Source organism: Protopterus annectens, chromosome 10.part0 (assembly GCF_019279795.1).
Source record: "Protopterus annectens isolate FY-2018-M chromosome 10.part0, PAN1.0, whole genome shotgun sequence".
Classification (NCBI taxonomy): domain Eukaryota; kingdom Metazoa; phylum Chordata; order Ceratodontiformes; family Protopteridae; genus Protopterus; species Protopterus annectens.
This window is the reverse complement of record NC_056744.1, coordinates 1,822,131,069-1,822,155,619: the sequence shown is the minus strand read 5'-3', so window position 1 is coordinate 1,822,155,619 and position 24,551 is coordinate 1,822,131,069. Positions and strand designations below refer to the sequence as shown.

General features: G+C 44.0%; 1 protein-coding gene across 1 annotated transcript in view; it reads right to left on the bottom strand.

The window, feature by feature from the left end:
- Window positions 1-24,551, bottom strand: part of THOC6 (THO complex 6) — a gene marked incomplete in the record, with an annotated part of 295,129 nt that overhangs the window by 102,279 nt on the left and 168,299 nt on the right. The window contains 1 exon segment of the mRNA XM_044086675.1: window positions 11,875-11,924. Coding sequence (XP_043942610.1) covers window positions 11,875-11,924 — 50 coding nt within the window.

Here is a 24,551-nt window from a genome sequence, read left to right as displayed (position 1 = left end):
TTTTCTACACATGTGCCCAAACCACTGTAATCTGTTCTCTTTGATCTTTTCTGCAATTGGAACTACTTTGGCCTCTGCTCTTGTGCCCTCGTTTCTTCGCCTGTCCCACAGTGGGCATCCTATCACCTATCTCAGGCACTTCATTTCCATTACCTCTAGCTTCTTCAACTGTTCTGCCCAGGTTTCTGTACCATGCAGTAGTACTGGCCGCACCTCTCTTCTACACCTTACATTTCAGCTTCTTTGGCATTCTTCTATCATAGACTACACCTGATACTCTATGTCAGTTGGCTGCAGCCACTCTGATTCTAGCTCTGACCTCTTCATTCAGACTACCCTTCTCCTCAACTACTCCTCCCAGATACTTGAAACTGTTTACCTGTTCCACTGTCTTCCCTTCTATCTCTATTCTCAGCTTCTTCTGACTTCCCCAATTTGCTGCCATTACCACAGTTTTAACGGTGCTTAGTTTCATCCCATGTGCCCTCAGATTTGCATTCCATTCTCCTATCCTTTGCTGAAGTTCTAGCTCAGAGTCTGCCTGCACTGCCACATCGTCTGCATACAGCAGCTTTATTGATCCTTCCCCTCCAATCTGTTTGCTAATGTAGTCCATCACCAGATTGAACAGCAGTGGGCTCAGAGCTGAACCCTGATGTACACACACAGGGAACCCCTCTGTAAGGCCGAACACAGTTCATACTTGAGTCATTGGGTCCTTGTACATAGCCTGCACTAATTCTACCAATGTCAGCTCAGTTCAAACTGACTACTGGTTTGGGCACATGGAAGGTGCCCTGAAACTTTGAAAGTTGGCTGGCTGTTACATCTTTGGCAGGACATAATTCATATAGCTTAGGCTACTGAGCAGTGATCACGTGAAGAATGTTTATTATTTTGCTAGCCTGTTTATTGCAAACAGCTTATCAGTTCTGTAATTCTCTCTAGAAATGTTCCCCGAGTCACTATGTAAAAGGATGCCTAGACAAGCAATAAACAAGCTGAAAATCCACAAAGATGGCAGTAATGGTCAGTACAGTATAACAGGTTCACAGGTCAGTACCACACTAGCTACCCTTATGGGCTATTTTAAGACCAAACAGTTCCCCTTTTTGTGCTCAAAATATCCTATTCCATTTTGTTACACACTGGCATTATCCATCACATGGTCAGAAATTATATATATTATCCCTAATGAGAATAACTGGGATCATACCACAGATAATTTGAGGGGGGTCCGTCAATGGGATAAAGCACTTAGGAGCTGCTTGTGTCCATTAGTAGTATGGGGCAGTCCTGGGGTACATTTTCCGCTTCTCATCCACAGATCAAAGCTGCTGTTGAAAATGGCAGGGGTGAACTTTGATTTTTGTGGATGTGGAGTGTGTTCCACAGCAGTAGTATCCTCTGCGAGATATACCTGTCCCTCCAAGCTGTTCTGTTGATGTTGCAGAAGAGGTTTAGATCCAGACCAGAGTATTTTTGATCCGATATAACTTGCTGGTGTGCAGTAAATCCATCAGTATCTGGAAGAAGGATGTCTTATGTGCCAGACAAAAAACACCTCTTAGCAGTCTGTAGGATTCAGAGTACAGTTTTGGCCTTGTTTCCTTTTATTAAGGTATCTCTGCATGCATTCCAGTTGTTGCATGTGTCTTGACAGATACAAGCCAAAGGGAGTATTATACTCGACCAGTCTGAGGGCCGAGTAAAAGGGGGCAAAGACATCCCTAGATCTAGATTCATTTCCTCTATTTATAAGCTGTGCAATACAGAAGGACTTTCTTACAACAACAGGCACATATTAGTCAAAAGTTAGGTCACTGTCTTTGTAAGTTCCCAAATCCCGAGCAACTGTGTCAGCTCTTAGGGGCATATTGTCAATATGGTAGTTCCATGGGGCAGATGACTTCCCAAAGGATACAATAACACATTTTTGCACGTAGTTTCAGTCCAGGATTCTGGCACCAGTTATTTCTGACAAACCATCCTGCAGGATGGCTAAGTCATTTGGGGATTCAGTGACTGCTCCTAACTTGCAGAGAGGAATGAAAACACCAATCAGCCAATGAGTGGGTCGAACATGCCTAACATAACTAGTCTGAACTGTAATATTTATTTATTTTACATTTGTTAACCGGGAGTGTCTGACTGAGCTGAAAAGGCCCTTTTTCAGCAGAGGCCCAGGGAGAGAAGCTCCACATAGAAAAATTGCAGATACATTTAGTTAATTTAGATATAATCAGTATACAAGCAAATTACAAAAGACATGTTTTTACAGTGGTATGCAGCACATCAACAGTTACAGTAGAGAGAACAAACAAAAAAAATATTAATTTAAAAATACAGGTAATTCATAGATTTGTGGTGTATAGCTGAAATTTGGAACATAGAATACATAACATAGTACACAGGTACAGTACATACATTGTAGATTATCCAGTGTTTGTAAGACTGAAAACTATAATCAAGCAATCTAGGTTTAGTATGTGTGCCTTATCCGCTTTCACTAGCCTGGGGAGCAATCATGGCACTGCCAACTTTGCTTGAGATGTTGCCTGATGAGGTCTTTAAAGGAGGCTTTGGATTATGTGTTTTGTATGCTAGTGGGGAGAGAGTTCCATTTTTTAGCCACTGAACTACTATATAGTGCATCTCCAAATCTATTGTAGCTGTTGGTGACTTCTAGTAGTAGTTTGCTTGATAATCTAAGAGGCCTTTTGGCTGAGTGATGTTGTACTACGTTTTTGAGGGCAGGATACTTATTGGGGAGGTAACAGATAGAATGACAGAGGCAGAGCTGATTGTAGGTTAGGAGGTTGGGCAGTTCAAGCCAGTGGAGCTGTCTCAAAGCAGTACAGTGATGAGTTCTATATGAACAATTTGCAGCAAAGCGGGCAATTCTGTTATAGCAGGCTTCCATTTTGCTTAGTTCAGATGTTCATCATGCATACAGCTGCAGTCATAACAGATGGGTTCTCCTGCCGTCAGGCGGGTCCTCGGTCGGCCGAATTCCAAAGTCTAGGTCCGGCGTCGGTTGTCGTCGCTTTCTTTCCTGACGTCAGCACGACAGGGGTACATAAGACACAGCCGACACCATTTTCTTCAGTCTTTTTTGCCGCGCGGTGCCCGAAGCAGAAGCAGTTCGCAAGTGTCGGTCGGCCAGCTCCTGAAATTACGAAAATTTGGAAACCGAAGTCTTCTTTAAAGCTAAGTACCCCGTTGGGGAAACTTTTCTTGCCTCAGACCGATGTCAGACAAAGTTAACAATTGTATTTCTTGTGGGAAGCAAATGCCGCATAAGGATTTCCATTCCCTCTGTATACCTCGTTTAGGCCCAGACCACGACGTCTCGGGCTGTCGCTTTTGTGCTTTCAATAAACGCACTATTAAGCGTCGGGCGGAGTTCGCCCAGCACTTTTTTGGTAAAGCTTTTAATTATAAAATGTCATCGGAGACTCCGACTACTGCTTTGTCCAAAAAACGCAAGGACAAAGACCGACATGCGAGGTCCGCGGTCTCCACAGACACCACGCCAAAACCGGCTACACGTGGTCCGGTTCTCAGCGAGGTGCCTACGCAGCCCCTGACTACCGACGACACTTCTCTGGCAGTGTCTTCTGTAACCGAGACCGCAGGTTCCTCGGCCCATACCCTGACTACAGCTACCGAAGCCACTGTGAGTGTTGAGCCTCTTAATGTGGACAGGTCCACTTCCACCCATGGTGTCTTCAGACCTTCATCTTCCTTTTCCATAAAGGCCTTTACTAAGTCTAAATCAGCCATGCATTCCACGAGGCCTGTTGCACAGGGCCCATCTCCAGGTCCCATGCCTAAAAAGCAGATGCTCAAAATGGCTGAGGATTTAATTACTCTTATCAGGGGTTCCCAACCCCCTCCGGACAAGAGACCCAGAGTGGAGGAAGATTCTCCCTCTTCTGACCAGGGCTCCATTATTTCAGAACATTCTGATGAAGAGGAACACTCGTACTCCCCTTTTGAAGATTCTGATGCAGAGCAGTCCATTCCTTCTGTATCCCCCCAGAGGATTTTTCTTTCGGGGAAACCTTGCATACCTTGAGGGAACATATCCACTGGGAAGGCCAAGACTTTTCAGATTCCAAGAAAAGGCTTAGGGAATTTCTTTTGCTACCTCAGCACAGACCTCTGGCGATACCTCCTGTCTTGGACATACTTGATGATGTTTACTCGGAGGCTTGCCTTAATCCAGATTCCCTGCCTCCTGCCCCAGTCAAGCCTGATAGGTACTACAGAGTTCCTAACTCACACCAATTTCTTTACAAAAGCCATAACGCTGACCCTGAAACCATTTCTCAAGGCCCCAAGGGAATGAAGGCCTCTACTGCTAAGAATCCATTACCTTCTGAGAGAGAGTCTAGATCCTTACAAAGGTGGGGAAAAAATGTATATACCTCGGCCACCCTAGCCATGAGGGCCTTAAATTGTCAGTTCCATATGCTTAAATATCAGCAGTTTCTGTTATCACAATTAAGGAATAAAATGTCACAACCTGAACAACCAGATTTGAAGGAGTTGCAGGACATGATGCATAGTGCAGAACAAGTGGGTAAACACACCTTACAATGTGGCTATGATGCCCTAGAGGCCTCAAGTAGAGCTGCTGTTACAGGATCAGTCATTCGTAGACATGCCTGGCTTAGGGAACAAACCTTGCCTGATCATGTTAAAGCTAAACTACTAGATGCTCCTTTACAAAAGGATGTATTATTTGGTACTAATGCTGAGGAGATACTACGGAAAATGGAAGAAAAAGCTAAATCTATGCAAACTGTCAAAGCTTTTCTACAGGTACAACCACCACGTTTTAGCAGAAATTGGCCTTCAAAAAACTGGTCCTTTCCAGCCACGGACAAGCCCCAAAGAGGTAGATACAGGCGCACAAGGGGCAGAGGACAATCTCAAGGATCATATAGAGGCAGACAATGGCAATCTCCAGCACTAAGAGGTGGCGAAGACAGTGCACAACAATACAGGAAATAAACCCAATGACTTTCCCCTTTGCATGCCAAGCAAGGCTCAGGTGGCAGCACCCTTGGGAGGAAAGCTGGCATTATTTTCAAAAAATTGGCATATTGTCACAAAAGACAAATGGATCCTGGACATTATAAACAGAGGCTACAGATTTCATTTTCACACTCTTCCAAAAATGAGAGGCATGCCGACCCTGCCACACAATCAAAGGGCAGAGGCTCAAATACAAATTTCAAAGCTCATGGACATGAGAGCTATTCAAGAGGTACCTACTCATGAACAAGGTCAAGGTTTTTATTCCAGACTATTCCTGGTACCAAGGAAGGGAACCGATTGGAGACCCATTTTGGACTTATCCATCCTAAACACATTTCTACTGCATCAAAATTCAAGATGCTCACTTTACAGCAGCTTCTTCCCATGCTGGGCAAGGAGTCTTGGCTGGTAACATTGGACCTCAAGGAGGCATACCTGCATGTCCCAATCAGACAAAGCTGCAGAAGATACCTCAGATTTCTTGCAGGTTCAATCCACTATCAATTCTCTGCATTGCCCTTTGGCTTATCTACTGCGCCCAGAGTATTCACGAAATGCCTGGCATCAGTAATTGCCTACTGCAGACTTCAAGGGATACAAATTTACCCTTATTTGGACGATTGCCTGATCCAAGCGGACAACAAACACATACTTCTGGAACATCTGGCTTATGTAACACGGTTATTGAATTCTCTGGGATACACAGTCAACAAAGAGAAATCCAGGCTAACACCATCTCAGAAAATAATTTTCCTGGGTGCCAACTTGGACACAAACACCCAGATGGCCTATCTTACACCAGAAAAACAGGGGCAACTAACTCAGTACTTCAAGATGCTAGCAAATTGTACCAGGCTAACTGCAAGGAAAATCCTGCAGGCTCTGGGCTTCATGGCATCTTGCATTCTTCTAATCCCATGTGCAAAGTTGCATATGAGGAAACTTCAGTGATAAAACCTATGGTCTCAACACAGCCACAGTTTGGAAACAATAATACCACTAATTCCATGTTTGCAAAAGGAATTTCTATGGTGGGCCCAAGCATGCCAAACAAACACAGGTCTACCATTCTGCAAGCCTCAAGCAAATCAAGTCATCACAACAGACGCCTCAGACTACGCCTGGGGGGCACACATGACAGACAGGTGCATTCAGGGCAAATGGTCCCAAAAGGAAAAGTACCTTCACATCAATCAAAAAGAAATGCTAGCAGTGATAAATGCAATTACAGCTTTCAAGGACCTCCTGCATCCAGGGCAATTATTGATAAGAACAGACAACACCACAGTAATGTGGTACATAAACAAACAAGGAGGAACACATTCATACCCCCTGTGCAGGCTGGCCATGTCACTTTGGAACATGGCTCTGGAATGGCAAATAGAGCTTCAAGCACAGTACCTGCCAGGTTTGGAAAACATGCTGGCAGACAATCTAAGCAGAAATATGACAGACCTGCATGAATGGAAGTTGCATCCTCAAGTGTTTACAAAGATAATCCAAGCGTGGGGAAGGCCAGACATAGATCTCTTTGCCTCCCACAGGAATCATCAATTGACAAAATTCTGCTCAAGGACATTTCATCCAAAGGCCTGGAGAGTGGACGCCCTTTCTTTCAGTTGGGCAGCACGGACAGTTTACTCCTTCCCACCTTTGCCTCTACTGCCCAAGGTGCTCTTGAATGCAAGAGCAGACAGACCGAAGATGATACTGATTGCTCCAGACTGGCCAAGACAACACTGGTACCCACTCCTGAGGAGCCTAACACATTCTCCTCCCTGGACCCTACCTCTAATGCCTCTTCTCCTGACTCAGCACAGCTACAAAACTCTTCACAGTCAGCTGAAAACACTCAATCTGGCTGCATGGAAAATTCCTTAACACCACAACAGACCCTACTCTCCAAGGAGGTGCAGGATGTCATTTTGGAGGCCATCTACTAGAAAAGCTTACTCTGCAAAATGGAAACGGTTTTGCGCTTGGAATGAGAAAAAGGGCCAGGATCCTAGAAAACTGAATTTGCCTCAGATATTACAGTATCTAGCTGAGCTGTTGAACAGTGGACTTTCATTTTCCACCATCAAAATCCATGCCTCAGCCATTTCTGCAGAATACAACACTGATCCACCCTTATTCTCTCACCCACTCTTAAGGCAGTTCCTCAGAGGGGCTAAGAATATAAGACCTCCAAGGAAACAACCAATACCAGCCTGGGATCTTAATTACATTCTAGAAAAATTAACATTGCCTCCCTTTGAACCAGCTGCCTCAACAAATTTGCAATATTTGTCCTGGAAAACAGCTTTCCTTCTGGCTATTACCTCAGCTCGTAGGGTCTTGGAACTACAAGCCCTCATGGCTGTGCAGCCCTTTCTCATCTTCCATCAGGATAGGGTTTCCCTACGAACCAACCCGTCATTTATGCCTAAGGTAGTATCCAGGGTAGCTTTAAATCAGGCCATACACTTACCTACCTTTTACCCCAATCCTCAAAACAAAGGGGAAAGGCTGCTACATTCCTTAGACATCCATAGACAGCTACGTTACTATTTGGACAGAACAAAGCCTTTCAGGAAATCAGAACAACTCTTTGTGTCCTATGCTGTAGGAGCTCAAGGGAAGCCAATTTCCAAACAGACAATTTCAAAATGGATAGGCCACTGCATACGGTTTTGTTACTCCTTTCATGGTAAATCTGTACCTGCAGGCATCAGATCCCACTCCACAAGGGCCACAGCTACCTCTGCAGCCTTCCTCAGAGGAGTCCCTACCAAAGATATTTTGGAGGCAGCCACTTGGAGTTCTGTGCATACCTTCACTAAACACTACCACCTTCCTCTATACTCCAAAACTAGAGCAGGCTTTGCCACTGCTGTGTTGCAGGGCATTCTGGCTCCTCCCAGTTCCACCTAGTGCCTACCACCCTGTGCGTAGCTTTGGGATTCTACCCATCTGTTATGACTGCAGCTGTATGCACGATGAACATAGTACAGTTTTGTACCTACCATAAATGTAGATGTTCGAGTGCTAATACAGCTGCAGTCCAGGTTTCCCTCCCTCCTTCCCCTCTGGGTACAGACCTAGTGGCTAACTCCTCATCTTACAACCTGATTGGGTTATCCCTCTATGGTGTATTTGCTTGCAACTACTGATTTGTGATTATATTGCATTACATGATTATATATTATATATATATATATATATATATATATATATATATATATATATATTTATATATATTGCCTTCCTTCTGGGGGCACCTGACATCTGGGGCAAGAAAGACTGAAGAAAATGGCGTCGGCTGTGTCTTATGTACCCCTGTCGCGCTGACGTCAGGAAAGAAAGCGACGACAACCGACGCCAGACCTAGACTTTGGAATTCGGCTGACCGAGGACCCGCCTGACGGCAGGAGAACCCATCTGTTATGACTGCAGCTGTATTAGCACTCGAACATCTACATTTATGGTAGGTACAAAACTGTACTTTTTGTTGAGATTAGTCAGAATGGGAGATGCATAGAGTAGGGTGGATAGAAGCTGGGAGCGAGCAATGGCTGATCTTGTGTTGTTGGTTAAGAAATGGTTTGATACGGTAGAGTGATCCCAGTTTGGCATGCACTTTTTTAATAGTTAAGTTGAGATGACTATCATATTTTAGGTGGGAGTCTATGGTTATTCCGAATAGCTTAGCCTGTGCCACTGGAGCGATTGGAGTAGCATTTGTGGAGTAGATAGTAAATTGACTTATCAGTGTTTTTGTTAGAACTGGTTATAATCATAAGTGGAGTTTTCTTTGGATTGAGGATAAGTTGGGCTTTGTTAAGGTAGTTTTCAATGTCAGAGAATGCTAGTTGAGTTGTTTGCAGGAGGGTAGGAATGTTTTGTGCAGCACAGATTAAGGTAGTGTCATCTGCATACTGAATGATAGACGCATGCTGTGTGGAGGTCATTTGTGAAGATTGTGAATAGTAGTGGTCCTAAGATAGAACCCTGTGGGACTCCTATAGTTATGGGCAGCTGAGGAGAGAGAGAATTTTCCCATTTCACAGCTTGGTACCTTGTCAGTTAAGTAGCTTTGGAACCAGGTAAGAGTGGAATTTGATAGGTGATATTGGTTTAGTTTGTTTAGTAGGATTTGGTGCGAGACTGTGTCAAATGCTTTGGACATATCCAAAAAAAGAGTTGACACCTGTAGGCCTTCGTTTTTTATACGGTTTACTGTGTCTGTGAAGCAGAGGAGGGCTGTAGTGGTACTATGGTCAGGTCTGAAACCATGCAGAGTAGGTGACAGGATGTTGCTGCCTATGACATATTTTAGCACCTGGGTATGGATGCATTTTTCTAGGATGTTGGCCAGGGGGGAGAGTAAAGCAATGGGTCTGTAGTTATTAAGTTCAGTGGAAGTCCCACCTTTATGTATGGGTGTAATATGGGATATTTTCTAGAGTTTAGGCACATAGTTTTCAACAACTGATCTGTTTATGAGAGTGGAGATTGGCATAGCAACAGCATCTGCTGTGAGTTTCAAGAAATAGCTGGGGAGTAAATCAGCTGCTGTTGATGAGGTTTTTAGTTCAGAGAGTATGCTTTTGATTGAAGTGGTGGAAACTGTTTTGAGGGTAAAGCTTGACATTCTAAAGAAAGCATACAAGTAAGCCTTTGTTTAGGTGTGCATTTATTTGCTCCTAACGCTGTACACATTTAGTCAGTTTACAGCACACCAGGCAGCTGGGTATAGCTGCAGTTATCACATCCCATGATATCTTTTGTCCACTTCTGTAGTAGTGGACCCAGATCACCAGTGTAGTAAATAGCATTATACAGATATACCCAGTTGCACCATTATGTTAATAGCTGGGATTTTTTTCTTGTTTGCTGCTCCATCAGGCCTGTCAAGAAACCCCACTACTTTCACCCAACTGGACCGTTTGTTATGTTTTGTATGGGGCAAAGGCTAGAATTCCATGGCCAAGGTAACAGTCGTAGGACTCATTTGTTCCTCTACTTGAGGTGCTTGACCAGCCCTTTTATCCCCTTATGGTGAAAGTTGGGACAAGAAATAGGCCAGCTTCCAGATATGATGAAAAGGCTTATTCTTCCCCCTAAGGAGTCCCGCCATATAACAATCTCCTTGGTCATGTACTCAGCAGGTATGACTTCTGTTACCAAACCTTGCTGTCACCCAAGTGATGGGCTAAAGCTATCTCCTAATGAGCAAGTCAACAACAGCTGTTCACTCCCACCCTGTAGATCTTTCAGCACCTGATCAACTACTCAAACCCAGGTTGCATAGGTTGTAGTCAAGGCTTAATCCCTCTATGCCACACAGTCAGGTCAGCTGGAGCCCCTTTTGACCATAAAAGCCTCCTATACTGGATTCCACGGGCGAATCCTCCAGTGTCTGCCAGTTAAAAAAATACAAGACTGACTCTGGTGAAAACAATTTAAGCCTTTTGGTCTCTATTACCTGTCACTTCTCCCATTCCCCAACTTAAACAGTGCAATTCCTATTCTCCTCCAGCTGCTATGGTCCCACACTTCCACTTAGCCTTCTTTGTAACATGGAAATTTGTGGCAAAATGGCATCACCATATTGACATTACTGGTTCCTTATCACCTCAAGGCTCTAACCCACAAGAGCCACAGGACAACCACCAGCTATGTTCAGTGGTAGCAGGATACTCTATCATTGTTACCACGAATGAAATGACAATCCAAAGATATTCTTTACAGTTGTATTAGAAAGCACACTGCAAGGATATAATAAGGATAAAACATATGCTCAAAATGGGAAACAGACCTGCACCACAGAGACATCCTTATAAACAGCAGGGTGAGCAAATGACAAGCAGCTGGCCCAGAATATTCAAGTGTCCATGTACGCTGACAGACTTTGCTGCAGGGGGAGTCTTTCTGTTCCTAGGTGAGAGGACCTTGGATATGATTAAAACAACCAGTGGGGATACACTAGTACAGAGCCCCGAGGTACTGAAGTGCAGTAGCACAAGAGAGTCCTGCGAAGGTTGGTGGGGTGCCTCTTCCAAATTTAAGAATTCTGCTTCAGTCTGTGCTCTGTCATTAAAGGGGACTTTTTTCTAGGTGCCTTGTCACTTTGTATCTGGTGATCTTAAGGCCTCCACCTATTAGTATTTATTTATTCGATCATCCAGGGTATTCTCAGCAAGGGTGACAGCGGACAAAAACAGTATCTTCCAGACAACCAGTGGAGTGGCTCTGTGCCCTTGCCAGCATCCTGACAATAAGGACATCCATTACAGTAACAAGTCTGTCCCGTAGTAGCTGATATTAGTGACTGGGATTGACAAGCACAGCCCCAATACTCAGTCTGTTGGTGTCATGCAAGACCCTGCTCCTGGAGCAACCAGCTGACTGGAAATCATCATCCTCCTGTCCCTCAGCAAAGTTCAGCAGTTGTAAGCCATTCATTCACACCCTTCCATGCCTGGTTCCTTCAGACCCCAAACTGCTATTTAAAATTCTGGCACTCCAGGGTCAAGTCCAAATTTATTTAAATGCTTGTCTACCAAGCACTACAGCACTCAAAATAAATTATAAAACACTGTACAACTTTAAATAAAATTAAAACATACATCAAGTAAGTAGAAAAAAAATTATCAACAAATAAAATGCAATACTGACAATCCGAGAACCAGTGCAAACAATGAGAGTAAGCAAAGTTCAGAGAAAATAAACAACTTAAGTTATATGCTATGGTGTAGTCTGGGATTCCTCCCTCTACACTGCAGAGCTGAGCATGAATGCAATTCACAGTAAAATTCTGTCGACGTCCCATTCTGGCCTTACCTGGTGTCTGTAAACGTCTATCACTTGGGCCTCTTGGCCTGTCCTTAGGTCTGAAAAATATGTAAAATAAAAGGAATTCACTCCCAAGACACAGTTTTAAAAATAACATGTTATTGTTTAACAACTAGGCATTGCAATTATACTCAAAATAACAGCTTCCATACCCTAAGAAATGCAGAACTGACGTTGTCAGTAAGTGCAGAGTCTTCATCATGCCATGTACATTTCTCAATAAGCATTTCTCTTTGACAAATTACCTGCAACAACACTGCAGGAATGTTTTCAGCAGAAGAAATGCTTGCTAAAGTAGTCCAATGGTCATTTTCTTAGTAAGGGAAAGCATGACTACAGTGATTAAACACGCAATGATTTTTTTCAGCTGTGTAGTTTGCACATGGCATCCCCTCTACAATTCTTAGAGTTGTAGGGAAGTTTAACCACCACAGAAACTCTCCTTACTGTGTGCTGCACACCACTCATCAATATCAGAGAATTCCAATACTCTAACCAGCTAAGCAATAATTACATTCAATTACTTATTTATTTTTGACAGCCTAGTAAGTGGGTCTGCCAATAGCCATTTTAGCCACAACTCAGGCCAAAGGCAAACAGATATTTATAATACACTACAGATCTTACAAATAGATACATAATGTAATTATATCATTAATTATGTCAGCGCTTCTTCCAGATACAAACACTACTTTAGACAGGTATAGTGTAAATCAGAGCGGTAGCACTGGTGGTATAGTAGTGAGCAAAGGTGGCTTCTGGGGTTCGATTCCTGGTCAGTGTAAGAAGTCTGTACATTTAAACACTAATTTCGATGCTGCTGCAAAGAGACAAAAATTTGATGTTTATTTGGGAGTGTGGGATTAGCATAATGGTTAAGGTCATCACCTCAAACACAAGATACAGGGTTTAATTCTGACCTTGGGTTAATGGCCAGGCTAATGGCCCTTCAGGGCAGGTAGCATAGAATTCACCTATGACATGAGGAATGCAGCTAACATCAGTAAAACAAGAATGAAACAAATTACCATCGAAATACAGACATCAGTAGAATGAAGAATAATTACACACTTGTGTGGAATAACTAGGCTTCTACAATACCAGTATCTGCAGCCCATCCAAATCTCAACTACCAGAAAGAATGCAAGGTTTGAATCTCACCATTGGGAAGAGCTTTACAGATTGAAGGTATAAAAACCTGCATAGCCAGTGATAGGTGGGGGTAGTTCCTTCATTGTATTCAGTTTCTGTCTTATACAAGTGGTACAGTGAATTACCTTCTGTTTAAACTGTGAGCTTTGGCCGGTTAAGACCTGCATGCTATCAACTTGAACGCCTAAGTGAAGCTAAGTAACTTTTATCTGCACTTTTATCAAATAATACACGATTTAAAGTAAATTGTTTGTGTTGCATTGAGGAATATCTAGCTGGAAGCTGTGACTCTGTCAGTAGGTTCCCGCCCACCCTCCTTGTTTTTTTGTTGGTGTTAATCTTGGTGGCTTTGAAACTGCCCGCCCCTCTTGTAAATTTGCACTTGGATACTCCTCCTGGGCCCATCTCATTTGCTCACTCAAAAAAAAAAAAAAAAAATCTGCTTTTACTGTATTTGTGTTTCTTCCTACTTTATTTTGCTTTTGCGTCATCTTAAAAGTACTCAATTGTATTTATTACTGCTTGGTGTAACTCACTCTAAGCCTTTTAGTTTAAGCACTTGGGCTTCAGTCCAGTTGTTTTACATTAAGAAGGTTTGTGCTCTGCACTGTAGTGGCAGGACAGGTAGCTTACATCCTTCTAAGTTGGGAACTGCTGATTGAGGGCTCAGTGTTTGTTATTCTAAAAGTGTATTAATTCTGGTTTAAGCACTTGGGCTTCAGGCCAGTTATTTTACATTAAGAGGGTTCGTGGTCTGCACTCTTGTGGGAGGAGAGGCTCGACTCTGCCCTTCTGAGCTGGGAATTTCTGGTTAAAGGCTTATAGTGCCTGCATATTTGAACTGCTTCTTACTAAATTGGTACACCTTGTTTGCTGTAGCATAGACTAGATCCAGGCCTGCTGAATCTAGCTTTGTTTGTATAACTTGAGCACTAATCCAGGCATTCTTTAAAGTATTCAATTGTATTTATTACTGCTTGGTAGTAACTTGATTAAAGTGTAGCTATCATTCTAAGACTTTTGGAGTAAGCACTTGGGCTCAGACCAGTTATTTTACATTAGGAAGGTTTGTGGCCTGCACTGTGGTGGCAGGACAGGTAGCTTACATCCTTCTAAGTTGGGAACTGCTGATTGAGGGCTCAGTGTCTGTTATTCTAAAAGTGTATTAGTTCTGGTTTAAGCACTTGGGCTTCAGGCCAGTTATTTTACATTAAGAAGGTTTGTGGTCTGCACTCTTGTGGGAGGAAAGGCTGGACTCCTCCCTTCTGAGCTGGAAATCTCTGGTTAAAGGCTTATAGTGCCTGCATATTTGAACTGTTTCTTACTGAAATTGGTACACCTTGTTTGCTGTAGCATAGACTAGATCCAGGCCTGCTGAATCTAACTTTGTTTGTATGCTTATTTGCTTGTTATTTCCCTGAAAAGCTAATTCCACCTAAAACGTGGCTTTTCAGCGCTTCTGTGGATCCCTAGTGACATTTGCATTGCTTACTGTACTTATTTCCTTGTTTCACTTGAAAGAAAGTTACTGTTTGTCATTTTTGCATTTAAGTTACCTGTAACACATTGCATTTAAGTTACCTGGCACTTGCTCACTAAAGCAATTATATAAGTCAGCACTAAAAAATTAAAAGCAGTACACGCTCACAAACTCCCCTTGAGTACCTTGTTCCCCATTGGCCCTTTTTTTCAATTGTAAAGGAATTCCCAATACTATTCTAGCATGTCCAAAGGTCAGTTGTCAATCTCCTCTCCGGTCCAGCTGGTGAATCTGGGAATCTAGAGGCAATGTTACAACTGCCTCATGTACACAGACAACCCTCTCCTCCTCCCAACAAATTCCAACATATGTGAGATACAACCATATAGCCAAACTGGAGGCTAAGCTCTCTCAACTCAGTACTGGCGAAACCTGTCAGGAGGAGAAGGAAATCACACTCACTACAATTCCAGTCTCACATAGACCTACCACGACAGCAAACCAAACACATAAACACACAAAAACATACTCGGAGGCTCTAAATAAAAATCTGCCTAAGCAGCAGAGACCTCCAAAGCAGACACCCAAGCAACCGCTACCCCAAAACAAAACACATGCAACACATAGCTCACAAAGCCAGTGTGCTGAACTGTCACAGCCCTTAAGACTAAAAAACACACCTGATACACTTGTAATAGGTGACTCTATCGTCAGGCACACTGACATCCCGCTCACCAGGCTGAACAAGGAGAGGGTCACGGTGAGCTGCCTGTTGGGCGCTAGGATCCGCCACATAACACAAGCACTCAGGTCACTCCAAGGCAAGTACAAATATGACTCCGTCATTGTCCATGCTGGTGTGAATGACCTGAGACGTACCTCCCTGGACTACATGAAAAGAGACATAGAGGGGCTCTCTGAGCATGTGGCCCAGGCCGGTATGACCCTGACCTTGAGTAGCATCTTACCCTCACCAAGAATGATGCCACAATATGAAGACAAGATGATCAATTTCAACAATTGGCTTAAGTATTGGTGTCATTCAAAGGGGATCCAATGCCTGTCAGCCTGGGATGACATTCTCGACAAGCCACGATGCTTCGCTAGGGACGGCTTGCACCTGTCACCCCTGGGCTTTCGGATATTGGCAAAGGCTCTTGCTACCCCCATAGTGCCTTTTTTAGGCAAGGCTCAAAAGACAAACCCACCTCCATAGGTATCACAAGGGATAAGAAACTAAGAGTAATCCTACTCAACGCCAGAAGTCTAAACCTCAAGATGCATGCACTCGAAACTCTCCTTAGCAAGGAGAACATCGATATCTGTGCAGTAACAGAAACCTGGTTCAAGGCTCCTGAGAGCACCCCAGCACTGCCAGGTTATACCTCATACCATGCTTTTCGACCCCAAAACTCGGACCGAACCAGAAAAGGAGGGGGAGTATCAATATTCGTCAAAGATACCCACACCTCCAGGTTGGTGGCACAGCACGAAGCATCAGAGACTATCCATGTGCAACTAACAGTGGGTAAAACTGCCTTCCAGTTTATAGCCTGCTACAGACCACCCTCCCAAACCCAGGAACCCCACTCGGCCTTCCTGAGAACACTGGAAAATATGAAGGTCTCTCCAAACACCATTATATTGGGTGACTTCAACTACCCAAACATAGACTGGGAGCATTACTCTAGCTCCAACAACCTAGCTCAAAGGTTCCTAGAATTTATAAACTCAAACGCTATGGAATAACTTGTTACCACTCCCCACAAGAGGGGAAAACATACTGGACCTGATCATCACCAACATGGGGACTCTATGCTCCAGACCAGAAGTGTATCCCTCACTGGTAAGATCAGACCATAAACTAATCTCACTGGATATTCACATTCCGACCCCACCCCCTGCCCAGAAAACCACAGTGAAAACCTTCTCTAAAGCAAATTTCACACTCCTCAAAACCGAGGTGGAATCCTTCAAAGCCCCCGGGCCTGTGGAAAATATGGCCCAGACCGCAGAATCCTTTATAAACGCATTCTATGAACACCTTCAGGAATGCATGGATCATGCAATCCCAAATAAAACCAAGACCTAATCCTCCAAAGGCAGACGTCCTGTCTGGTGGACCCCAGCCATAAACAAACTATACAATAGAAGGAGGAAGCTACTACATGATAGAGCAAAATCCCAAAAAGGGAAGGCATCTCTGATCAGTGTTAGCAAAAAACTACGGGCACTCATAAAATCGTCTAAGGCCAGCTTCGAGAGAAAAATTGCACAGGACATTAAGGATGATCACAAGGCTTTCTTTAGTTATGTTAGGAACCTGGGTGGGAATTCCCAGATATGCTCAGAATTGGTCCAAAATGACAAAAAATACACCGAAACTACAGACATTGCCAACATCCTAGCTGACAGGTTCAGTGCAAACTTCTCCCCCCCTCCCCACCAAAAGGGCAAATATCTATCCCAGCAGAGTGCTGCCCCCCTGACATCTCAGATGCCCTCTCCAAAGCAAAAAACACAGCATCAATGGGGCCAGACGGTGTCCCGGGCTGCATCCTACATGAACTCCAAGAAGAGCTAAACCGAAACATAAAACTACTGTTCAATCTCAGCCTTACCACAGGATATGTACCCAAAGAGTGGCGTACAGCAACAGTGGTCCCTCTCCACAAAGGTGGTGCCTCAACGGATCCAGGAAACTATCGCCCCATAAGCCTGACTAGCTTGGTCTGCAAAGCTATGAAAAGGATCATCATGGACCTCATAAAAAAAGATACTGGGGACCTACAGACACTGGATCCTATCCAGTTCAGCTTTGTTAAGGGCAGATCCTGCCTCTTAAACCTGGTCGATTTCTTTGAAACAGTTACCAAGGCCATTGACGAGGGGAAGGTGGTCCACACAGCCAACATGGACCTCGCAAAAGCCTTCGATACAATTACCCCACTCGGGCATTATAGATAAGCTCACCAGCTTAAATATAAACCCCTATGTCACTAGATGGGTTGCAAACTGGCTCAAGGACAGAACCCACGTGGTTAGAATTGCTGGAGCCATGTCAGACTCCAAACCAGTTACAAGTGGCATCCCACAAGGCTCAGTCCTGGGACCACTCCTGTTCGGTATATATTTCTCTGAGGTACAGGCCAACACGGAAGGACTGTGGCTGACCAAGTTCGCAGATGACTGCAAACTGGGCGCTATAATTGACTCTCCAGCCGACACAAGCATCCTCCAAAAGGGCCTCATAGAAACAGATAACTGGTGCCAGAGCCATGGCCTCAAGCTAAACGCCAAGAAGTGTATAGTCATCCCCTTTGGCAAAAACAAAGTGCCCACAAATTACCAGATAGGTGGTAATCCATTAAGTACGGAAGAAGTAATTAGGGACCTGGGGACCCAAGTTGATAGCAATCTCTCATTTGACAACCACGTGGCCAAAGTGGTTAGAAAAACATTTTATATAGCCCACCTAATCATGAAAGGATTCACATCTATATCAGGGGAGGTCATCGTGCCTCTTTACTTATCCCTCATCAGGCCCATAATTGAGTACAATGCCCCTTTTTGGATGTACCTTACCAGACACCTGCAGCAACTGGAAAGACCCCAAAAGTATCTCACCAAGAGGATCAAAGGGCTCAAACAGATGCCATATGCTGCCCGGTTAAAGAAACTCCAGCTCTACTCAGTGGCATACCGCCTGCTCAGAGGCGATCTGTGCCTGACGTATAAAGCCATGTCCAACCCGGAATTAATGGACATGCTGCACCTCAGAAAATCCAAATCCCATCGAGCTATGCGCTCGAGAGACTTGAACCTCAGCACTGAAATAAATAGGACATGCTGGAGGGACAGATTCATAACCCAGAGGCTCCCTTCACTCTGGAATAAAATCCCATTCCAGGTTAGGCAGAGTCCCTCATTGACTCTCTTCAAGAGGAATCTTGATGAGTGGATGGGAGATAGTAGGTTTACCCTGGGTATCACTTCTGTGTCACTGTTAGACAGAGGCACAGTATACTAACCTCGAAAAAGGGCATAGCAAAATTAATTTAAAATGAGTGGCGAAAGCCAAACACACTCTGGCTAGGCTTGTAAATGCCCTAGGGTAGATAGCCTAGTATGAACCTATGAACTCAAGATCGCCGTCCTTAATACAGCTCTTCCAGATTATATTCAGAATTACTGTCCGAACCCTAAGTAAACATGTAGTATTGTGTTAACAGGCAGCATATATACCCAAAGTAGCCCTACAGTAATACCTTAGGGAACAATGCACATTTCTGTGTATGAACATTCTGACCTTAAGTAACAATGCAGTAATATTTGGAGCAACATAGATCGTTGAAATACAGAACTGTAAAGTAGTGTTTTCAGTAATACCTTGCCTGAATTTTTACCAATAAGACAGGCTAACCCTCACCATGAACAAACTAAATTTTATTTACTTTGGTTACTACACATATTTTGCATCTATAACTGGTAGCTACAGAGAATGCATATTGAATGTATGTGTTTATATATGTAACTAATTTCACTGAATTTAAATGTTTCTGATGCAACAACTGTATCTCGGCAAGCCTCTGCTGGACAGAAGGAGGTGTGCCCAAATCGAACTACTCTGGTTAACAAATGGCAATAAATAAAATAAAATAACCTTTAAGATGACAACATTTCTCACTTCCCTGAATGGTCTTGTAGTAAAATACTCTATACTAATCAATGTCCTTCCATACTAACCACTGCGGCAATGTTCCATGCCATACTAACCACTGAGGCAATGTTCCATGCCATACTAACCACTGAGGCAATGTTCCATGCCATACTAACCACTGAGGCAATGTTCCGTGTCATACCAACCACTGCGGCAATGTTCCGTCCCATACCAACCTCTGTGGCAATGTTCCGTCCCATACCAACCACTGCGGCAGTGTTCCGTCCCATACCAACCACTGTGGCAATGTTCCATGCCATATCAACCAGTGCGGCAATGTTCCATGCCATACTAACCACTGCGGCAATGTTCCATGTCATACTAACCACCATGCCAATGTTCCGTGCCATACTAACCACTGCGGCAATATTCCATGTCATATTAACCACTGAGGCAATATTCAGTGTCATACTTACCACTGCAGCAATGTTCTGTGCCATATTAACCACCGCGGCAATATTCCATGTCATATTAACTACTGCGGCAGTGTTTCGTGTAATACTAACCACTGCAGCAGTGTTCCGTGTCATACTCACCACGGCGGCAGTGTTCCAAGCCATACTCATCACTGCGGCAATGTTTTGTAAATGCTAACTCCTGCAGCAATGTTCCGTGCCATACTCACCACTGCAGCACTGTTCCATGCCATACTCACCACTGCAGCAATGTTCCGTGCCATACTCACCAGTGCAGCAATGTTCCGTGTCATACTCACCACTGCAGCAATGTTCCTTGCCATACTAACCCCTGCAGCAATGTTCCGTGCCATACTCACCACTGCAGCAATGTTCCGTGCCATACTCACCACTGCAGCAATGTTCAGTGTCATACTCACCACTGCAGCTATGTTCCTTGCCATACTAACCCCTGCAGCAATGTTCCTTGCCATACTAACCCCTGCAGCAATGTTCCGTGCCATACTCACCACTGCAGCAATGTTCCGTGTCATACTCACCACTGCAGCAATGTTCCATGCCATACTCACCACTGCAGCAATGTTCCGTGTCATACTCACCACTGCAACAATGTTCTTTGCCATACTAGCAACTGCAGCAATGTTTCACACCATACTAGCCACTGCAGTAGTGTTCCAAGCCATACTATCGACTGCAGCAATGTTCTGTGCCATACTAACCACTGCAGCAATATTCTGTGCCATACTCACCACTGCAGCAATGTCCCAAGCAGCAACAATGTCTTTGACAGCACACAACCTTCTGACAGGATTGACAGTGATGCTCTTACTGATGGTCTCTTGTATAACAAACACAGAACACAGATACAAGTGTATCCTAATCACTATGTTTTGTACACCACCATAAAGTACCATGATTCACAGATGTAAGTCCCAGCACTCTACAGTGGTGCACAACACTCCTACCCAGTGTACCGAACACCACCATGTCCTACGTGCTCCTGGGGGGTGCTCTTCAACATGACAGCACTACACAGCAAAGCAGTGAAAGTCAGCCTAATAAAGTACACTGTGTCTAAGCTGCTCTACCCTGTTATCATGCCTGAGAGAGATTAAATGTTTTTATCCTTGGGCATAATGGCACAGCTACAGTCATTACCATAACACGTCAATGAGGGGAGCCAGTGCTGTGCAAGCTGTCACTAGGGAACATGTCAATGAGGGGATTCGGTGCTGTGTAAGCTCTCACTGTGGAATATGTCATAAGGGGATCTGGTGGTGTGTACACTCTCAATGGAGAACAGGTCAATGAGGGGATCCGGTGCTGTGTAAGCTCTCAGTGGGGGAAACCACTAAGTGGGGGGCAGGATAGTTATAGCACTGGTAGCAAGTCTGCCTGTACCACAAGGCAGTAGAGCAAATATGCTGCCTAGATCACTGCACTCACAAATGGTGCACCATCTATTTGTATGCAGCTGGACTCCCATAACTGACTCCTTTGGGACTTGCTTATTCAGACAATGTACCGTTCATGAATCATATGATTATGATCTCGGGGAGGGGTCATTTGCATGGACTTGAGGTGTACACAGTGGGGTAAGACTGTGTACAAGGTCTTGCCTCCAAGTGTACATGCGTTTAAGAACTGAAAACGTTTTTTACTGAGTACCACCCTCCTGAACTGTACACATTTTATGCATAGCAACAATGTCTCACTGGTGGTATAAAGGACTACAGCCCAGGCAACGCAGGTTGGATTAGTAGTTCAAGCAGCTGTTGGCATAAGCAGGGAGGATGGAAGCGCCCATCTAAGGGAAAGGGTGCATTTTCAAATGCACCATCACAAGATCCTTGATAGGGGCCGAGGACTTGCAAGGTGGCTGTGCTGTAAGATGGGAACAGGCTATTGGCTGAGGTGCACATGAAGGCCTGGGCAATACTCTGCAAGAGTCCAATACACACCATCCCACAGTATGGGGTGCACGTGTGACAGGGAAGGAATCACACACCATCCCACAGTATGGGGTGCACGTGTGACAGGGAAGGAATCACACACCATCCCACAGTATGGGGTGCACGTGTGACAGGGAAGGAATCACACACCATCCCACAGTATGGGGTGCGTGTGACAGGGAAGGAATCACACACCATCCCACAGTATGGGGTGCACGTGTGACAGGGAAGGAATCACACACCATCCCACAGTATGGGGTGCACGTGTGACAGGGAAGGAATCACACACCATCCCACAGTATGGGGTGCACGTGTGACAGGGAAGGAATCAGTACCAAACTACTCCAGGTGGTAGTATGCTACTACGCTATGTCACCAGCCCTGGACATGGGTCAGAATTAGACCAGGTGAGGCTAGGGCAGGTCTATTACACACAGCGGACAGGGAGAGGACTGAATGGGCACCTGTGAGAAGCCAAAAAGGAACTAAAAATTGTTATATAAAGAGCATTCAGTGTCACTATCATAAACAAACCCAAATTAAACTTTAGAGCAAGTGTTAACAGCGATGAACTCAGTGTGACTGTCATAAATAAACCCAAATTAAACCTTACAGCAAGTGTAAACAGGGATGAACTCAGCCATTTTCAACCATACTCCACTTCATTTTCTGTCTCCACTAAAACTCTGGTCACAGAAAAATACTTTCAATCAGCTTTCTGCATTGCATGTTTCTTTGCAGAGTTCACCATTCAGAGGAACAGCAATATTAGGTGGGCAGTTACGGTCACCTCTACTGTGAGTGTCCCTACTTTGGACAAGAATGGCAAGAGTTGCCTTAGTAAGGCAGGGGCATTCCCTCCTGTGTTCTGTTACCTGAGATAGGGGTACCTTGCTTAAATGATTACAGGTAAAATATCATTCGCTAATCATCATCTGTAACTCTGGCTCTGTCTAATAATTAAATGCCAGGGCTACATTACATCTCCCCAACCAAACGTGTTCAGACAGCAAGTCAAATGGTGCAAGATGCCTTAGCTATATAGAATTCATAGATATTCCAAGGCCACTCAGTCATGTGACCATTCTCACCCTGCCAATACCATCCCTCAAGCACCTCAGTCACCTAGTTTACATTTAAAAGAAAGATGGTTGCACTGTTTAACATGGAGATGAAGTTTATTCCAGAGGTTTCAGAGGTGCAGGGTTATAAACCTAAGAATAAGTGAAATTCTGCAAAGCTGTCTGATCACTCTTGAAAAATTAAGCACAGTAATCATACCCATTTTTCTTTAAATGCTTTACTAATTCTGAAGGCAGGCATTAATCAAATATCCATCTGCAAAAAACAGCTGGAATAACAGTCATCTCATTAAAGGCTCAAGAAATCAGCCATGTAAAATTCTATACCGGCAAGTCATCATAACATAAATCCCAGTCAATACTCCTCAAATGGGGAGGCCTGGGCCTGTTTCAGAAGTTCAAGCAAATATGAAAATATTCTATGTTTACAATATTAGTTAAATGGATTTTATGAAGGATCACAGTCAATGAACTTTTGTACACGGCTGCAAATGAAACGTAAAAATTGTAATGTATCAAGTCAAACAGTGATTACTTTAAGAGTTTGTATGCGCACACACACGCACACATGTGTGTTTAATGGGAAGGGGGTATGGGGTCTGATTCTGTTCAGTGCAGCATGTGTGTTTTTTTTTCCTCTTAGAGACTAAAAACATTTTCCGATACCACCAGAAACCCAAGTACTTTTCTGGGTGGTTTGAGGAAGCTTCCTTGTTCTTTGTGACAGAACGTGAGAACCTATGAGCTAAGATTCTGTCTTTATAGCTGCATTCATAGGATCATAGGAAGTTACTAGGCTACTGACCATGAGGCCCCTACAAGCCTAACCAAGAGTTTACCCCATGTTCCAACAAGTCAGCACCCTATGCCACTGTCCAGCAGTGGAATCCCAGGGGTGTATTTTCTGTTTCCCATCCAGTTATCCAAGTTGCGCTTAAAAAGGGTTAATGAGGTACTCTGCTTTACGTGGAGAGTGTAAAATATATCCTTAATTGCACCTCAGAACATAAGAATAGATACTAGGCAACTTGCATATATGATTAAACATGTTCTTGTGTTCAGTAAATTACATTGTGGCTTTTTGTTCATAGGTAGGTACTAGGTTATTAGCCCTAGGGCCTATATAAGCCCAGCCAAATGGTACCCTGGCTTTTCCCACCCAAGAAAATTATTTTCCTATAGCCCTGTCAAGCAGAGCCACAAAAGGGATCCCCGGGGTGAATTTCCTATCTCCCATCGAATCAAGATTTTTCTTGAAGAGTGCTAACGAGGAGCTTTGTTTGATATAGATAGGTAGTTTGTTCCAGAGTATGGGAAGTCTTTGGGACAGGAATCTATCCCTCCAGCATGTTCTGTTTATTGTGGTGACAAGGTTTAGGTCCCTAGAGTGTGTAGCTCGGAGGGATTGGGATTTCTTTAAGTGGAGCATGTCCAACAGCTCTGAGTTTGACATAGCTTTGTATGTTAGGCAGAGATCGCCTCTGAGTTGGTGATATGCGACAGAGTAAAGCTGGAGTTTATTTTAGACGGTCTGCATAGGGCATCTGTTTGAGGCCGGTAATCCTCTTTGTGAGGTACTTCTGTGGTCTTTCCAGTTGTTGTAGATGTCTTGTGAGGTACACACCAAAAGGGGCGTTGTACTCTATAATGGGTCTAATGAGTGATGAGTAGAGGGGAACAATGACCTCTTTTTTTCCTGGATGAGAAACATTTTGTGATGAGGTGTGCCACGTAGAAGGATTTCCTGACTACCGTGGCAATGTGATTATCAAAGGAGAGACTACTGTCCACCTGTGTCCCAAGGTGTCTCTTATCACACCTTTGGTGTTAAGTAGACTACTGCCTATGTGGTAGTTCATGGGT